The sequence below is a fragment of the Mixophyes fleayi genome, chromosome 10 (genome assembly GCF_038048845.1).
Source record: "Mixophyes fleayi isolate aMixFle1 chromosome 10, aMixFle1.hap1, whole genome shotgun sequence".
In the NCBI taxonomy this organism is placed as follows: domain Eukaryota; kingdom Metazoa; phylum Chordata; class Amphibia; order Anura; family Limnodynastidae; genus Mixophyes; species Mixophyes fleayi.
Window position 1 is genome coordinate 23,887,743 of NC_134411.1, and position 19,495 is coordinate 23,907,237.

The window sequence follows — 19,495 nt, forward strand, 5'->3', positions numbered from 1 at the left end:
GAGGTCACCCCCTAACTAGGAGTCTACCGTACATTCCAGGAGAGTAGGCAACTAGGGTAAAGTTTAGATACTACATGTTGACCTAGCACCTGGCACTTTAAGCTTCTGAGCTGCTGTTTACATTGTAAAGCACTAATTAGATATTAGGTACATACATAACACCTAACTTCTGTTATTATAGGATGGTCTTTGCTCTAGTATGTACAGTGTCACCTGCTTTAAAGTGGATCCATCATTGTTCCACATCTGAACATCATCTGCACAGAGGACTCACTCACATCAGACCCTGCCCCGTTGGAGCTTACAGTCTAAATTCCCTGACACACACAGACCGAGAGAGACTAAGGTCAATTTAATAGCAGCCAATTAACTTGCTAGTAGTTTTTGGAGTGACGGAGGAAACCAGAGCACCCAAAGGAAACCAACACTAACATGGGGAGAGCATACAAACTCCACACAGATAAGGTCATGAGTCACCATGCTGCCCAATGCATTTAACAGATATATAAACAGAGGAGTAGAAACATTTGCTGCATGTGCGTTACAGCGGTAGAGTTTTCTACTAAATGTATCCTTTCACATGTCAAAATAAAGTTAGCCATCATCTTGGCAGTTATTTCTGCAATTGCGCAGCAGGGCTAACAAATTGGCCCATGTGGTGCAATTAATTATATTGCTATAATGCCGTAGACTTATTTTAAAATTAGCTCCTGGAATGGGCTAAAGATCTTGTGATAGTAATGTGATCATTCAGACATGATTCACATTAGTAGCCTGTCTTCACAGCTGGATTACTTTCTAGTAGTCTAGTTTGAGTTTGCTCATTAATATACCTGAATATATGTGTGTGTGTATATGTATGTATGTATGTATGTATGTATATATATATATATATATATATATATATATATATATATATATATATATATATATTATAATTACAGAGAGAGAGAGAGAGAGAGTTGCATCTGGTGATATCCAAGTGCACATCCGCTGCAGGTACCAGGAGTCACCCGCCAGATGTTTAAGTGCAGTTAGAGAAACAGGTTTAGTTACTGCTCTTATGAATCTCAGCTATGGCTGTTTGTCTGTTTGTTACTGACCTGGCTTGTAATTGACTTTACTCCTCTGCTTGTCATCTCCTCCTTAGTTCCATTTATTGACTTTGATCCTGTGCTGCCTGCCATGACTTTTGGCTTGTTTACCGACCCTGTTATAGTTATCAGCCACAACTATTGTGGGAACAAGGGATCCTTTATCAATCAATGTTCTTCAAATCTTGAAATGTTTATGCCTTGCTGGAGTCAGAGAGACCGTGCTAGGGAGAATCAATTCCTGCCCAATTAATGAAGATTCTCAGAACCTGATAATTTATGTAGTCTCGTTCTTCGGCTTCAATCCTTTACTTTCACTGCCTTCCCAGACTCAGGAGCAGCAGGAAGTTTATCAAACCTGACTTTGCAAACATTTCAACATACAGACAGAAGTCTCATTACAGGATGTTCTGTCCGCCTCTGCCGAATTCCTCTCGTTGTTAATATTGGAGTTCTACAAAAGGAACATATTTCATTGTTTGTGATTCTAAAGGCTTTTAATTCACAGTTACTTAAAGTGTCCTGGCTTCAGAACCGATCAGTGATATTGGGCTGGAATTCTTGACAAATTCATTTTTTAGGCCCCTTTTGTTTCAGTCATTGCCTGGCCAACGTTCAACCCATCTCTTCTCTGCCTCAACTTTGGTGGACCTTCTTCAGGTGTTGCCTTCTCCTTACTATCAGATGCTGAGACACTAACATCCCATCTGCCTTTCAGTTATACCACTGATACTCAACTGTACTTCCCCCAGAGGTTGGATCTCTCCACTTGTCCATCCCAGAAACGTAATACATGCACAGTGGCTCAGTGGTTAGCACTTCTGCCTCACAGCACTGGGGTTATGAGTTCAATTCCACACTCCATAAACATTCTGGTAGGTTAATTGGCTGCTATCAAATTGACCCTAGTCTCTCTCTCTCTGTCTGTCTGTCTGTATGTTAGGAAATTTAGACTGTAAGCTCCAATGGGGCAGGGAATGATGTGAATGAGTTCTCTGTACAGCGCTGCGGAATTAGTGCCGCTATATAAATAAATGGTGATGATGATTAAGGAGAGAGAATGTCCACTTGCTCAGAAACCACTTTGATTATCATGGTCTAAATAAAACTACCATAAGATATAATTATCCTTTTACCTTAATTGCTGGACATTTTGGTCAGGTCCCCAAAATTTGAACTTCATGGAGTCTATTGGGCCTATCTACAAATGGAGAAAAGCCATCAATAACACTCATAAATAGATAAGATGCACTGGGTTTCTTCGGTGATTGATAGAAGTCTATTGAACAAGGACATGTAGACAATTCTTCTTCTGTTTCTGCTTCTTAAGCTATCCCCATCTCAGCATGCCAATAATAAAAAAAAAATGAAATAAAAATATGTTTGATTATTTCAGTAGACCTACAAGATTCACCTTCAGATCTGTGCTCTTCATCTGTCATAAACATCGGCTGAAAAGATCCTGACTCTGTAAACTCTATGAAGATCTGCCTACACTGCCGGTCCTGAGCGCTTACACACTGCAGAAATGGAGCGACATTGTTCCATCATTGAATGAGATTTTTAGTCCGTTTATAAAATCAAACCAAATGATACGATGAGCTTTAGAAAGATAATCGTTCATCGTTGGAGCGTACACACTAATGCGAAATCGGGCCGAACTGTCGTTTATCATGTGATTGGCCAATGATCGGCTGAAAAACCTGTGGTGTGAACCCAGGCTCATGCATAGAATTTCTATTGTAAAAAGGTACCGAGTTTCTTCACAAACCTATACCTATTAAACCTGTCTTGGCTATTTGTGTATAAACTCCATGGGGCTAGATTTACTAAGCTGCGGGTTTGAAAAAGGGTGGATGTTGCCTATGGCAACCAATCAGATTCTAGCTATCATTTTGTAGAAGGTACTAAATAAATGAAAGCTAGAATCTGATTGGTTGCTATAGGCAACACCCCCACTTTTTGAAAACCACAGCTTCGTAAATCTAGCCCCATGACTCTATGACAAAACACCACTTTTCCTAGGTCCAAATTGATCAGCTCTATGTACGTAATATACTAAGCTAAGTATAACTTATTTAGAAAAAAATCATCGCCATGATTCTTTTGAATAAACTCCAAGATACATAAACAAATAAATTATGTATCACAGTCTTGCCGAGTATGGGTAATCCTTGCTGCAATTTTGAAGCTAAGTATTAGGTCTACACCCTTTACATAAAATATAAAATATTTCTGTTTTTACAGCATGCCTTAATGTAATTAAAATATTTATACTGAGCAGTAAACACAGTACAAAGAGAAGGAAACGCGTCCTTTGTGAATTACAACAATACAGTTAACAGTGGATGTGTGTAAATACTAAATATTACACATTGCATATTTTGTAAGGAAGGGGCACTTGTTTAATTTAACAACATTATAGTGAGAAAAAACTCTGTAAATATTACGTTTAGATTAAATGTTTTCTTTACTTCTAAAATTATTTCAGCCTTAAACATTATAATCATAGGGGTGTGGCTTTTCACATAATGGGGCATGGATAATTGAATCAAAGGTGTGGCCTGATTTGTCCTGATTTTCCAACTAATGTTGGCAGGCATGGGGGCCTATTTATGAAAGGGGGAAAAGCCCTTTCAAAAACAGGTGTTTTCATCTGAGATAAGGCTTCTTCATATCCATATAGGTGTTACTGACGACGAAAAAAATTGCCGGGCTTCTCCCAGTGAAAGCTTAGCCTATTTAAGATGGATAGCGGGGGTACATATCGTTGTTGTCATCTCATCAGGCTATATTGAGAGAATATAATGCTTTATTTAAATAAATATTTTTTTCTAATATTAATGCCAGCATAAGTATTCTCTTTTTTTTTTTTTTTTTTTCTTTTTATCTTTTTTTTTTTTTTTTCTTTTAAAAGATTTTTTTTTTTGTTGAAAGTGTAAGTGAAAGCCCCAGTTAGGACTTCTTAGTTTACTGCTCATATGTGAATGGGCAAAGCTGACTCACGGATGTGGAGATGGATTCAGGACTGGCTGGCACAGCAGGAAGCCTACTTTTACCAATGCCAGCCAGTTTCACCGTACAGTTGACTATCACTCAACTGCTCCAACGATAATTTCTAGGCAAATTGCGTTGATAATAGATTTTCTGCCTCTACGTGTAGCGCCAATAAAAAGTCTATGCTATCGCCGCTCAATGATAAATAGACCTGATGGTGTGGTGCTTAGAGCATAGTTGCCCATTCTCTTGGAATGTCCAGGAGATTTCAGAATTCCAGGTAGGTCTTCCAGACTCCCGGGAGATGAGGGCATTCTACCACATCTGTCCACTTCCTAGTGAAGTGGGCAGAATTTGGAGCCTCCATGAGGCGATTCTCAGGGAATCACGTCATTTTGGCCCGCCCCCCATGGTAAAATGACACAATTAAGCCCCACACTCAGGGGCTAACCTCTCCCCCGGACCTCCCAGAGACCAACATTTAAAAGTTGGCAAGCATGGTTGGGAAGTTTGAATATTACACTAATTTAATAAAAGCAGAAAACCCATGAAGAAACAAGGTGTGTGAGTTAGCATAAATCACTGTGACAGGCTATATATTTTTTATTTATTTCTATTTATCATTTTACCTTGTTTTGTTCTCTTCAGGCTGCTATTAATGATTTATATTTCTACCATGGCAACCACAGTCACATGGCACCTGATGTGGTTAGCAGATAGGTTTTGAAACGTCCCCCTGTCTGCATTGTGATACCCACCCCTCCTTCTCCCCTTTGCCATCACATGTTATTCTGAGAGCTGTGAGCCTGTGTAGCAGACTTACTGGGACTGAGTCATTAAGGAAAGTAAAGCATAAAAAGCAGTCATTTTGAAGTTGAACCTGGGCAAAACCATGTTGCATTGAAGGGGAGGTAAATTTATAATGTGGGGACAGATTTATAGTTGGGATAAGGCATGTCCTAGATCATCCTTCAATTTCAGTGTAAAAATAATGCTATCATTTATTTGTCCGCTCTATGAAAAAAACAATCAGTATTTAATTTACGTGCAAAACAATAAACCAAAATATTAAACATATTTGCACCCCTTGCATTGTAACATGGTTTGTCCAGGAGCAAACTTACTCCTTTTTTTTTGCTTTGCTCTCCTAAATGACTCAGGCCCACTGTGTACAGCAGCCACACCTGAGTGTCCTCAAAGAGATGTTGTCAGTTGAATGATTAAAATGTAGTTAATTTGCTGTTTAAAGCAAAAAATCTATATGGAGTTGCTGCTTTAAGATAGTGGTAGAAAAAAAATAAAATTCCAATACTCTTCATTTGTCTAGTATTAGTCGGTGACTTAATTTCAAATGAGAACTTTATACACTAGAAATGTATTATTTTTAAAGCTTAATGTGGGAATATCTTTACTTGTGTCCTATATCTTTTTTTCCTGGTTGCACAATTCCTCTCTTCCAGTGGTGTGTCTATATGGCTTTTAACAGTTCCAAGCACTTAAGCGCAGACAACTGGTAAGTGCCTTCAGGGACGCTTGAACTGTTGCCTATCCCTTTACCTTGATTGATGTCTGCGTGGAGTCTCTGTTGGAGTAGAAAACCTCTAGACATTAGAGCAAGTCATAATGGGACTGATGGCTCTGAGTAAATGCCACCAAATAACCAGCAATGAAAACATTTTCAAATAAACACCCAGACTCAGATTTTTCTTTAAAAAAATAACCTTTTCATATATGGAATACAGGCTCCTAAAAAAGCTATTTTGGAAGTACAAAATTAGGAACTGGAGGACCATTCTGCAGAACTTCATTAATGGATATATGCATACTTGCCAACTTTTCCTCGTTGGCTTCAGGGAGATCCCGTTGGAGGTTGGCATGCGGGGGCGGGGCTTCACAAATCGCATAATTTTGGCCTTGCCCACTAAACGATTGTCACAATTTTGGCTAATTACAGCAGGGGGTAGGGCTAAGATGATGCAATATTTGCGTCATTAAGCCCCCCCCGCCACTTATCTATTGTGGGGGCGAGAACCGGGAGGTTGCCCTGCTCTCACGGGAGGTATCCCAGAAAAGTCTCCCGGAAATTCCGGAAGAGTAGGCAAATATGCGTTAAAGAAAAGCAGCTATTGAATCTCTAGAGACTGAAATGTATTTTACATTTCTGTCTCCATTACTGAAGTCATGTTGTCTTACCTGTCAGTCTTTGATTAAATCTCGGTCTCCATGAAAATGGCCACCTCCATAGGCATCAATACATGGACATAGGACACAATTTACGAACTGTGTCATCATGCCACAGATGGTGAAGCCAACCACGTCTTGTACTGGCTCAGTATCAGGGAGAATGTCAGACTCTTCAGGGAGTGAGAGAGATCACCCCTAGTTCAGGGAGTCTCCCTGACATTCAGGGAGAGTTGGCAAGTATGGATATATGACACACAATGAAACTATGTAGCACTGCAAAAAACAGCAATCTAGGGCTGTCAGAGATCATAATGGATGCATTTAGAGTATGTGCAGATCTAACAATAATGACAAGAAACTAGTACTAGTTCCATCACCCTAATAAACCCTTTACATCTATCTCTATGCTGGAGTGGGTGAGCCTATGCCTGTTCAGTGACAAGCATTAAGTCCAATGTTCATTCCAAAATACAGAAAATGCCAGTGTGTCAATCAGTTGCCACAGCAACGGACGTGAATGTATTCGCTCCTGTCAGTTGTATATTGATACAAATGAAGGTTATTTGTGGTATACACTGTAAATGTAGCCATTGATCAGCTTGGTATTTGTGTGCTTTATTGCTGGATAAAACTGTTGATCTTGGTGGCAGCAGAATATCTTTGTTTTGGGTAAAATAAGTATAATGCATAAATAAATGGAATGCAAATATTAAAAAATAAAAATGTTTAAATGTTTCCTCAAAAAGAATGTTGTTATACAGAAAGGCCTGCAACGCTTAATTCCACCTAAAAGTAAAAATCAGGTTTTGGGTGGAGCACAGGAGCACCCCAAAGGGCTGCAATGCCACCTCCTCTCTTTCACACTTACAGCGGTGTTGTCATTGCCCCTCCTCCATAAACTTGCCATTAGCATGAGGCAGAGGGGAGGGGCACTGACAACACCACCGTCTGTTTCAATCAGGTAAGCAGTAGTAGGAGAGAGGATAGCAGTGCTGGACTTTTGCAACCTTTGGAGAAAACTGCTGGATCAGGGTAATGCCATACTGAAGGAAAGTAAAACATTGTGCTTTGATGTAAGATAATGTTTTGTTTTGGGCTGAATTCTTCTTTAATGCAATATTTGTGTTTGAGAATTTCTCAGTCTATTCTCTTTATATTCCAGTAACGCTCTCCGCTGCTAGCCCTGCATACTTCAGAGGATTCACACTCATCGCGCTGAAAGAAGGGAAAGAAGGGGAGAAAGAAGACGATCACGCTGGGTCTTTTCAGGTGAGAAAACCTGCTTGTCAAGAACGTGTTTAGACAGTCGTTGCTCGTCCTACTTTCAGTCAATCACAAGTACATTAGCTGCCCTGGAAGATGCACTTTCCATTTTCTAGGGAGATTTGTTTTCGGGGAAAGAGGAAGTGAAATAGAAGATTATTCAATATGTGGCAGCAGAGTCTTATCTTCCAGTGACTGTCACCACGGCTCTTTTAACATGTGTGTCATCGTGTGTCTGAGAAATAACAGCCTGCTCAAATCACTGCCATACTAGCAGCTTCAATATATGCTGCATCAGGTTGTTTTTTTTTATCCCACGATATAATCTTTCTTATGAATAACATTATGTGTATAATTCTTTTTTCAAGGACAATAACAAGACATTTAGTCAAAACTACAGAAATAGTACTGAATGATGTTTGAAAGAGTTGCCTTTAAAGCTTATTAATTAGAGTAAGAGGTGTAACAAAGGGGAGGAAGTAGGACAAACCTCCAGGTAAGACGTTAATGTACTAGCTGTTCTATAGTTCTTTTACTCTGTATGTCCATAAGAGGATTTGACCAATAAATATATATCGGCCCCAATTGTATTGTGATAAACCTCCTCCAGATTGTTTTTTTAGACATAATGGTGACCCTGGTGACAGCCAGTAGCAATGATGATTTGTTCACTAGTGTTTCCCATAGTTGCCTACTCTCCCGGAACGTCTGGGAGACTCCCGAACTCTTGGGAGTTCTCCCAGACTCCTGGGAGAGCAGGGCAACCTCCCGCTTCCTGTCCTCTTCGTTGATCAAGTTGGTGGGGATAGGGCTAATTGCGGCATCCTGGCCCAGCCCCCTGCTGTAATTGGCCAACATTGGTATACTTTGACATGGGGCGTGGCCAGGATGCCACCATCCAGGTTGCCATGCCCCCCCACCCCCACCCCCACAGGATTCCGCTGCTTTGGAGATCTCCCGGAAGTTGGCAAGTATGTTATTTCCAGCGTAAAATGATGATCTGGGTCTATTGAAACGAAGATTATCTCTACCACAGTGCCCCAAGTGTCGGCGCCCGTGTTTAAATCATAGAGGCGACACCTGTGGGTCGTATAAGGCCTATAAGTTTTTGTGGCCGGCAGGAAGTAGAGTGGATACAGTGGGATGTAGGTTGATGGGACAGAAATACTCCAGTAGTATAGTCCTATCTGTCCTGTCCGACAGTAACCTTGGTATCACCGTGGCTGCTGGTGTCGGGGTTGTAACAGTGAAGTCGGTCTGGCAGTGAATCAAAATGAATCAGCCGCTCTTGATTCACTGCCAAACTGTCCTTTTCCTGTGTGATAAATGGTCAAAATCTCATCATGTGAATCTGTTTTACTAGACTAAAAAATGATAAAACCGCCACACGATTCATCTTTTACACCTATCTGCGCAAGTCCTAAAATATTAAGCTGGCTGTTGTTTGTGTCACTCTTCCCAGAATTCCATATCATTCTGTTCACCCCTGGTATAAGAGGCATACGGCAGCATGAACCTTGTATATAAAACATTATTCTGAATAAAAGCCTCTATATAATATGAGAGATAGAAAACTGTAATAAATTGACGCATTCTGGGGTTGATGTTCAGGATTCCGGAATCAGAACAGACATCTGTGTTTGTACAGTGTTTGTATATCTAAGGGAAAGCGGTGAAGAACAATGTTATAATTATTGGGCTTTCATTTGTTGGCATTATGTCATAGACTCCATTGTGGCTGGGAACATTTCCCTAGTTATGATGTTTCATGTTTCAGACTGGAATTAGGTCTCGCCACAAGCAGATGCCTAAAGCCAACATGTTCAGAGTGGTTGATATTTTAAAGATGGGAAGATATTGAGAGAATTCTTTGGCTGGATTAAGTTATCTTTAAGAAGGACTTTAATGGGGAAAGTGAAAGCTGTAGTATTAAAGTAAAAGCTTTAGGTCACATAATTTACTGTAAACTGAAGGAAAATAAGTGTTTTTCCTAAAGGGCAACACAGCTATTTTCAGAAAATTTTGGAGATTGAAGAGGAGGCAGAAAAAGTCACACTGAGGTCCACAAACTCTAGTCAACCTAGCTGTTATTCTTTAATTGGATCATTTTTGGGGGAGGGGCAATGATTTGGTTTGTACATGCCCTCCTGAAATATCCTGCAGAACCTTCACCACTACAAGAAGCACAGCAGCTACAGGGCCCGTGGGAGTGGGGGAGGGAATGTGTCTGGTAATGTTGTGATATCCCATTCATGTGCGAGGGGGCAGTTTTGTTAGGTCAGTTTATGTGGTCAGTTTATTATGATCTTGCTGATCACACTTCGTATGTGCCCAGCCTTGCCCTGATTGGCCGAGCCACTCCTCCACTGCTCCATAGCTGTCACATGTTTTGGATGCAGCCAAGGACAGTCGGATGTCACTGGGACAATTCTGGCATTTGACCTATATGTTTATCTATATTGTTATGCAGTTGTAAAACAGTCTACAGGACTCTACTCTGCCTCATGTCCTCTAAAGAGGAAGGGCCTGATTCATTAAGGAAAGTAAGGCAAAAAAAAAGGAGTACGTTTTCTCCGGGACAAACCATGTTACAATGCAAGGGGTGCAAATTAGTTTATTATTTTGCACATAAGATAAATACTGTTTGTTTTTTTATGTAGCACACAAATACTTGATAGCTTTATTTTTACAGTAAAGTTTAAAATTGATCTAGGACATGCCCTACCTCAACTATAAATCTGTCCCCACATTTTAAATTTACCTCCCCCTCCAATGCAACATGGTTTTGCCAAGATGCAAAATTACTCCTTTCTTTTTGCATTCGTTTCCTTAATGACGTCTCTAAATTTCTGGTCACATGAATCCCATAGTTGCCAACCTTTGAAGCTTGGTCTCCAGGAGTCTCAGTGGGCGTGATTGGGCAGGGCTCTGCGAATTGTGGCATTTTGGCCTCACCCCTGTGCAAATGCATCATTTTACCACGGGGGGGTGGGCCAAAATAATGCGATTCCAATCGCATCATGGAGACTTGAAATCTGCCCACTTCACTAGCAAGAGGGCAGATGCAGGGGAATTGTCTGCTCTTCCGGGAGTCCGAAAGACCTACCCGGATTTTGGGAGTCTCCTGGACATTCTGGGAGAGTTGGCAAGTATGATGAATCCTACTTTTACATGTAAGCTGCAAATACCCGATCTCACCAGGATTCCTTTAAACATATTTCTGCGGACAAACTTCTGCTGAACTACTTGCGGGCAGTGTGAAGTGAGGCCGTCTAAACCCCTTCCCTACCTGGAAGGTGTAGTAGATATTCAGAGCCATTTAGAATGCTTAGCTGGTAGCAACGTGCAGCCTTGTTTTTCTTTCCAATTCTTTTAATAAGGTCCTTATGGACTGAACAAATGAAGTAGATGAGAAAATATGTTTGTTTGTTTTGTTTGCAGAGAGCAGAGTGGTGGTATTCCACGGTGGGCTGCAAATAGACAAATTGATTAATGGTTTAGCTAAATCATAGAAAAGCACAGAAGTGCAGAAAATACAATTTAATACCAAAGTTCAAAACAATACAATTAGGTCACACTAATCCTGTGGCACAATAGAGGATTAATGGCGATGTAGCAACCTCGGCAGGAAAAATAGAGTCATTATTTAAGATGGATTGTAATGCAGAAACACCACAGGGGGGACCTGCAGCAGATTGGGTTGTATATATTGCTGAGCCGCAAAAAGACAGAGTTTTAAGAATCAAATTAGACAATTCTAGATACTCCTGCAGCATGATGTGAGTTGTAGTTTACACAGCTACTTACTGTGCTTGCAATCATTTCCATTAACTTAAGATGGATAGAACAAAGAAGACTTGTATTTATTTTCAATGGTTTTATCATCCGCTATTTTCATCTATGCCCAGCACAGTCCCAATGCTGATTATTTTTGCATGCAAACCTGGGACTGTCAATCATCCTGACCCATTTAAAGAGCAGAGAGTGACGGAGGGACAGCAGTTTAAAGTAATTGTATTCTATTAATTAAAAGAAAAAGATAAAAAGTCATACTTACCTGAGCCATATACCAGACCCACTGGGGTCCCCAATTCTTCTTTGTCTTCTTCTTCGTCTTCTTCTTTGTCTTCTTCTTCATCTTCATCTTCTTCTTCAGCTTCTTCGTCTTCTTCTTCATCTTCTTCTTTGTCTTCTCTCTTCTTCTCTCCTCCTCTTCTTCTTCTTCTTCTTCTTCTTCTTCTTCTTCTTCTTCTTCTTCTTCTTCTTCTTCTCTCTTCTTCTTCTCTCCTTCTCTCTTCTTCATCTTCTTCTTCGTCTTCTTCTTCATCTTCTTCTTTGTCTTCCTCTCCTTCGTCTTCTTCTTCGTCTTCCTCTCCTTCTTTGTCTTCCTCTTCTCTCTTCTTCTCTCCTCTTCTTATTCGTCTTCCTCTTCTTCTTCTCTCTTCTTCTCTCTTCGTCTTCTTCGTTGTCGTCTTCTTCGTCTTTGTCTTCTTCTTCTCTCCTTCTCTCTCCTTCTTTTATTTATAGGGCACCACATGAGGTCCGCAGCACCGTACAGAGGGCAAACAACAAGATTATACATGGTATAACAGTACAGTATAGTAAACAGATAACACTACAACTCTCAACACAGTTACTGGAGTGCAAGAGTTTTATTCAGCGCAGGCTGAAACCTGTGCCCATTAGCGTTGGCGCAACTAACGTTTAGAGCCACCGAAAGATGCCTGTATCTATCATGCATTATCTGTCTAATTGTGGATTTAGGTGACTCTCCATCATCTTTAAAATAAAACAAATTTTTGCAGGGTTCCCCCAAATGTAATTATTTTTGGATGTTAATAGATTTCTTTCTCTCCTTAGTAGAGCGTTTTGGTGACAGTTTTCTGAATTCCATCTGCATTTTTTGCTGACCTATTTCCTTTCCTTGCTGTATGAATGACTGAAGAGTTGGTGTCAGCATTTATTGACAATGAGCAAGATTAGTCTATTTTGGGCTTGGAGCGAATTAACAAATACACTGGTTGATGTCATAATAAATTGCCTTTTTACTTGTACGTCTGCATGGGTTATGCCGATAATAACAATTAGGGGAAAAAATGTGCGGTTGAAAAAAATATATTGGTTGAAAAAAGGTGCAAGGCCCCCTTTAAATAAATTAAGAAGGGTTATTTAACAGAACACTGCTCAGACAATGCATGTACTGCAACTCCTAGCATTCAAAGTGCTATAGGCTTTCATATTCTGACTATGCTATACTTCTAGAACCTGGGGGCAATGTATCAAGCTGTGATTTTCTGGTGGGTTTGAAAACTGGAGATGTTGCCTATAGCAACCAATCAGACTCTAGCTATCATTTATTTAGTACATTCTACAAAATGACAGCTAGAACCTGATTGGTTGCTATAGACAACATCTCCACTTTTCAAACCAACCGGAAACTGACAGCTTTTACTTCTTGATATTTGATTGGTGGTTGTAGGTTACAGCATATCATTGTTCTAGGCCATTGATAGGCAACCTATGTAACCTTTAAAAGGACTGCACATTACTCTTGATCTCAGTAACTCAGTAATAATATGTTTAGTCTAATAAAGAGACACCTATCTGTAACAACGTATCACCAGGAATTTTAAACAAGTGTTACATGCTATAACAACCAAATCTAACAATAAAGCAAGGAGCAGGGGGGCCGCAGGTAAAGGCTCAGCGCCCCTCATGTGGCCCGTCCCTGCTCTATGCACCATATTATTTAATAAGCCTAGATATTGTGGAATTATTTTTGCACCATTATATACAAACTTGGGGCCCAAGTTTGGTGTCTCCATGTTGTACGTCAGCGGAGAATCACAATTCTAGGCACTTTACCAGCAATATAATAAAGAGCTCATACCTGCCCATTCAACCGGAATGTCCAAGGAGGTCTCCTGCACTCTGTAGAGAACAGGCCACTCTCCCACATTCTGCCCACTTATTAGTGAAGCAGGTGGGATGGGGGCCTCCGTGATGCGATTTCTCATGAATCGCGTAATTTTGGCCTTGCCCTCCTCCCCAACATTTCCACCAGAAATGTTTATTTTAATGAAAGGCCTGGCTATAAGTGGCAGGAGGTTTGATGTGATGTGACATTTACACTTTTGCATAGTGCGAGATGTTTCTGACTCGCCGCGCTTCCAGCCTGCGGAGGCGTCTCCCAGGTATGGAGGTCGGCACGCTCCTTGATGTGTCCTGGGTGGATTATTATGGCGCACATGTGTAAAAAGCATTTTACACTTCACATCAAGGGTGCTTCTTACATGACCTCCACTGCTATCATGTTGCAGTACCTAATGTTCCTTCTCAAGCATGCAAATCTATATTTGACACACTATATATCATAGATTTTTATGTACCAAGGGCAGTTAGAAGACAACTTGCTCATTAACCTATACCCGGGCTCTCAATAAATTCAATATTTCCATATTACTTGTAGTTACTCAAGATTAAATACATGTTTATGAGGAAAATGAGCGTTTCAATTAAATGTGAAGCTCTATCAGTCATAATTTTATTCCATCCATTTCTATCTCCCATCTATACAATGCATTTTACTTTTCCTTCTTATCTTTTAGCAATCTCAATGTCGGCCAGAGCTCCATTCTATTCCCTGCAAAATTTGGCGCATTTGCAGAGCGGCTCCAGTTTTCCACTTTACCAGTTCTGAAATGATCTAATATATCTTATATAGGAGCCTATGTATTAATTAACAGTGTTTTGCCCCGTTAATTATCACCTGTCATTGCATAAATCCGTTTCCGCACGACTTATGGCTTAAAAACAGGCCCCTTAGGGGTATGTATATAAGAAATCTGAGTGTCATAAGGGAACAGTGCAGTCTCTTTCTCTGAATATTTCTAGGAATCAACTGTTATTCTCTTCACATCTTCCTGTGACTTTACACCAGCCATTCCTGCAGGCAGATGTTATATATTAAATATTACATTTATAATAGAAAAATATAAAACATCATTCTGTAAACTATGTCCACATTGTAAATAAATACTAGTATATTAATAAGGTGTTAGTGTAGAGCCTAGGTTCCCAAACTGTGCGCCGCAGCTCCCAGGGGTGCCGCGACACTGTCACAGGGGTGCCGTGGCCAGGAAGAAGAAGAAAAAAAAACAAAAAAACTTACCAATCCGGCGGCGCCCGGGACCCAGCAACCTCCTCCCTCCTCGCTTCTCACTGAATGCCGGGCGTGATGACATATTCAGTGAGAAGCTGCAGGAGAGAGGATGCTGGGTCCCGGGCGCTGCAGTATTGGTAATACAGATGGGGCAGAACAAGGGGGCACAGCACGGATGCAGAGGGGGCACAGCACGGGTGCAGAGGGGGCAGAAAAGATGCAAAGCGCGGATGCAGAGGGGGCAGAAAGGATACAGAAAGAATGCAGAGGGGCACAGAGTGTGTGGATGCAGAGGGGCACAGTGTGTGTTAGCTGTAAATTATTCTTTGACAGAAATATAATTGAAAAAAATATATATAAAAATATTCTTTTCCCTTGGATTTGTGTGTATTATTTTTGCATACAACTAAATAAGTATCTCTGTCCTGACCTAAATACTTATTACATTTTTTTGACTACTTATAAAACGGGACTGGTCGATAATTATTTTGGAGGGGTGCCTTGAAAAAATTATGGAGACTTTAAGGGTGCCGCGAACTGCAAAAGTTTGGGAACCACTGGTGTAGAGGATATCAGTGGAGTCTGACGCAATGCACATTGTACAAGACAACAAATGAAGGGTTTAGTGCAGAGGAGGGCTGGCAAATGTTAGCCCAAGGGGCGAGACTCATCTCATCAGCCTATTAGGAACATTTTTAAGGACAATAAGCACAGGTAGCCCAATGATCCAACCCAAGGTAGCCTGTGGAGCATATGTCCCCCTGTCCGCAGTCCAGCCAGCCCCTGGTTTAATGTAGGTTTGTGTGTTCCCGCTGTTTGGCTGACTCCAAGTGGACAACATACAGTAGATAAGCCAATTTAAATGTGTGTTGGACTAAGGTCAGAGCACTTTTTGCTACCACTAATAACCTTCTCCTTGTCCTTGTGTACCCACTATTGAAGTGGGCGGGGTAGAACAACCTGTAGCCAATCAGATCATCAGAATGTTCCTATCAGCACAGGAGTGTGTGCTGACCTTATAGCAACCAATCAGATTCTAGCTCTCATTTTGTAAAATGTACTAAATAATGATAACTACAATCTGATTGGTTGCTCTAGGCAACATCTCCACTTTTTCAAACCCGCAGTTAACTAAATATACCCCTTGGAATTAATCGGATCCTAGGCACAGCGCTATCTTTGGTTCAGGTGTTTGTTTTCAGCCCTCGCGCAGGGCTTGATTTGTGCTGAAATTCACAGGAAAGCAGTTCCAGTACTTCTTTGGCTCCATAATCTTTAAAATTTGAAGGTAATTTTAATGTCCTCCTCCCAGTGTATCTCATATGTTTTTGAGTTCCACTTTATTTTTCTGAATTACATTTTATCTAGAAATTAAGCACTACTCTTAAGAGACCATTGCTGCTACTAATCATGGCTTTCCAAAACTACCATCCTTCCCATAAAAGTTAATGATCATCATCAGTTATTTATATAGCGCCACTAATTCCGCAGCGCTGTACAGAGAACTCACTCACATCAGTCCCTGCCCTATTGGAGCTCACAGTCTAAATTCCCTAACATACACACAAACAGACACAGGCTAGGGTCAATTTGTTAGCAGCCAATTAACCTACCAGTATGTTTTTGGAGTGTGGGAGGAAACCAGAGCACCCGGAGGAAACCCATGCAAACACGGGGAGAACATACAAACTCCACACAGCGCTGTGAGGCAGAAGTGCTAACCACTGAGCCACTGTGCTGCCCCTATATTAAATTATGTATGTGTTGGTGTGCTTTTGCTTTTAATCTCTAAGTCAGACCATAGTTCAAATCATACATTAGTATAATAAAAAAAACACAGCAATGTAAAAGTTAAACCTTAGCTGTAATTAAAAAAAAATCTGACTGATGTTGGCAAAAATGCCAAATTTGTGTCTTTCCCAGGTCATCCACATTCCAGAAACTGTTCAGACATGAATGAGTAAGATTTAACTGGCCACCTCATGTATATAAACAGTATTTATGGTCCTCTCCGGGAAGCAAAGCACTCAGACATTTAAAATAATACATAACTTCAGTTCCATTTTAAATAATTCAATACTTTGAAGATCCAACACAAATATATTATGTGTTTTACTGGCCTCGGTTGTACCGACTATTTATTTGCTCCTTGGTTTTAAGAAACAAGAACTCAAATAACGTGAGAGTCCTGTGTCAAGAAATCCCCAAAGTTTTATGTAGAACTGTATATTCTGAAAGTCTCGTGTCTCTAGGGCCTATGAAACACTCAAGAAAATTAGCCAAGCTTAATTCATCTTAAAAACACAGTAACACAATTTTTATCTTTTGATTAGTCCTTCGATAAAACTGTATTTGTAGAAAGACAGATAGGACAGCAGGATTGCAGGGGAAAAGGCTGCAGGTCTGGGCCAATGGATAGGCACAGGAGAAGGTGTGATATGATTTCGCGATAGTGAGCACACCGACAGCGTGTACACCTACATTTAAAATCCAAACACCCCAACATGACAGAAACAGCGACTTACCATTACACAGAGACAGTAAATTCCTGAACTGATTTGTTCCTGACAGTTGAAAATGACGCAATTTGAAAACGCGACTGGGACATTTTAAGTTTTAAAGCAGCGATACACGGACTCAGCGTTTGACGGTAAGGTTAACCCTAACAGCTAACACCTAACCCCTAAACCTTAACTCTAACTTAATAACCCTGAGATTAAAGTAAGCGGGGTCCGTGCTTTGGCGTTTTGAAGTGATGTCATTTTCATGAGTCGGGAACAGATATTAAGCTAAGTTTAACATTAAACTGCAGTCCCCATAAATTTAATGGAGACTGGGGTCTGTGGCAATTTAGCAAGCTTCAGGTGCACGTGGCATTGAAGAGGTATTTTCCCGGGTAGAGAAAGGTGACAGCCCAGTGCTTAGCGTGCGCTGGGGGCGCGAATCTCGGTGGATGCGGCATGACCCCAACATGACATCACCTTTCCAGTGGCGCACGCAGGATTGTTAGGGGGGGGGGCACTGTTTTGGCTGCTGTATAGTACATACAGTGCGCTATGTGGGGCACTTTGTTAGCGGAGGGGAGGGGTTTCTGGAGACCCAGAAACCCCCCCCTGTGTGCGCCACTGCTTTCCAGATTGAAAAATTTGCAATGGGGTAGGGGGTTTTCTAGGAGTATATGTCATACTTACCTACTCTCACTTTGTGAGTTTTAAAATTTGGTAATGTTGGAAGCTATGGCATTGAATGGTTGCACTATACAGCAGATTCTAAGTGCCGACTTTCATGGTGGAAATTACATTAAATTATATTTTACATTGCTCACCTTCAAAGAAATACTGATCTAGGGCCTGATTCATTAAGGATCTTAACTTAAGAAACTTCTTATTTAAGTTAAGATCTTTAATGAATCAGGCCCCTAGTCTTTAGGAATGTTATTTATGAGATTTGATATTCTCCGTAATGACCTATTTAAAGGTACCATATGGTAGATTATGTAACTTCTTGATGTTAACTTTTATAGTGGAAATATACACTATTGTTAACATTATTTTATTAATGTCCTGTAAATTAAATGGGCATAAATGATTCTGCATGAGAGCATATCATTGTATAAAGCGCTACAGAATCTGCTGGTGCTATATCAATAAATGTTGATGATGATACTAGTAGGTTAATTGGCTGCTATCAAAATTGACCCTAGTCACTCTCTCCCTCTCTGTCTGTGTGTGTGTGTGTGTGTGTGTGTGTGTGTGTGTGTGTGTGTTAGGGAATTTAGACTGTAAGCTCCAATGGGGCAGGGACTGATGTGAGTGAGTTCTCTGTACAGCGCTGCAGAATCAGTGGCGCTATATAAATAAATGGTGATGATGATGATGTTGATGTGCAATAACCATCATAAAATATTGTAGAATTCTTTCCTGCCGTTAACAATGCTTTTGAAACAAATCAACTCCCAGAAATGGGAGTGTTTATTGTTTCATTCCAAAGAGCATACAAAACATACGTTATCTGCAAGGCAAGTCACGTTCAGCGTAATCATTTCACCGGCAGTAATGCCGCAACCTTAGTTGAAGTCAGTGGTATGAACTGAACATTAAATCAATAATTAGTGTGTCACGTTACAGCGTTTACTGTAAATGACTTCCCAGCTGCCGCTGTGCCAGATTTGCAGCGTGAGTCCACTAGCCAGATGTCTTTTCCCCCAATGACTGTGACCTTTAACCTGTTCATTGCGCTGAAGACTCACAAGTACAAGATAATGCGTGCTTAGCACAACCCTTGTGATGGATTTAATATTCTCACAATCTGCCATCGCCAGATTCACCTGGGTCCCCTGCTGCTACACACAGCAATAAAGCAGTCTTCATGTCATTATACAATTAACCGAAGCTGTATCATGTTCCCATGCTTTGTATAAATTATCATCTTCCTAGGAATTGAAATATTTTCCCAGCATGTTTAGCCTGCCCACCCACTTCACAGTCATTTGGAGTTTGTTCTATGCTAAGCGTCATATAATCGCCTTAAACCTGGGAGATGTCTACAACAATTCATAGGTCAAATGAACGAATCTGAGAATTCCAAATAGAAAACATACTTGTAAATATAAGCTCCAAAACACGACACTTAGCTATTTCCAAGGCACTAACCCTGTCGTCTGTACGTTTCTCTCCAGTTTATAAAAGTTCATACTTGCCAACTTGCTGAAGACTTGCTCCGGGAGCCTGCAGGGGGAGGTGGGCGTGATGGGGCGGGGCGCCAAAATTTGTGTTATTTTGGCCAAACGCCCGGT

At 40.7% G+C, this 19,495-nt stretch overlaps 1 protein-coding gene across 2 annotated transcripts in view; it reads left to right on the forward strand.

The window, feature by feature from the left end:
• Window positions 1-19,495, forward strand: part of SPON1 (spondin 1) — a 232,425-nt gene that overhangs the window by 18,723 nt on the left and 194,207 nt on the right. For both annotated transcript variants that reach the window (XM_075188063.1, XM_075188064.1), the window contains exon 2: window positions 7,438-7,544. In XM_075188063.1, coding sequence (XP_075044164.1) covers window positions 7,438-7,544 — 107 coding nt within the window. The remainder of the gene's footprint in view (window positions 1-7,437; window positions 7,545-19,495) is intronic.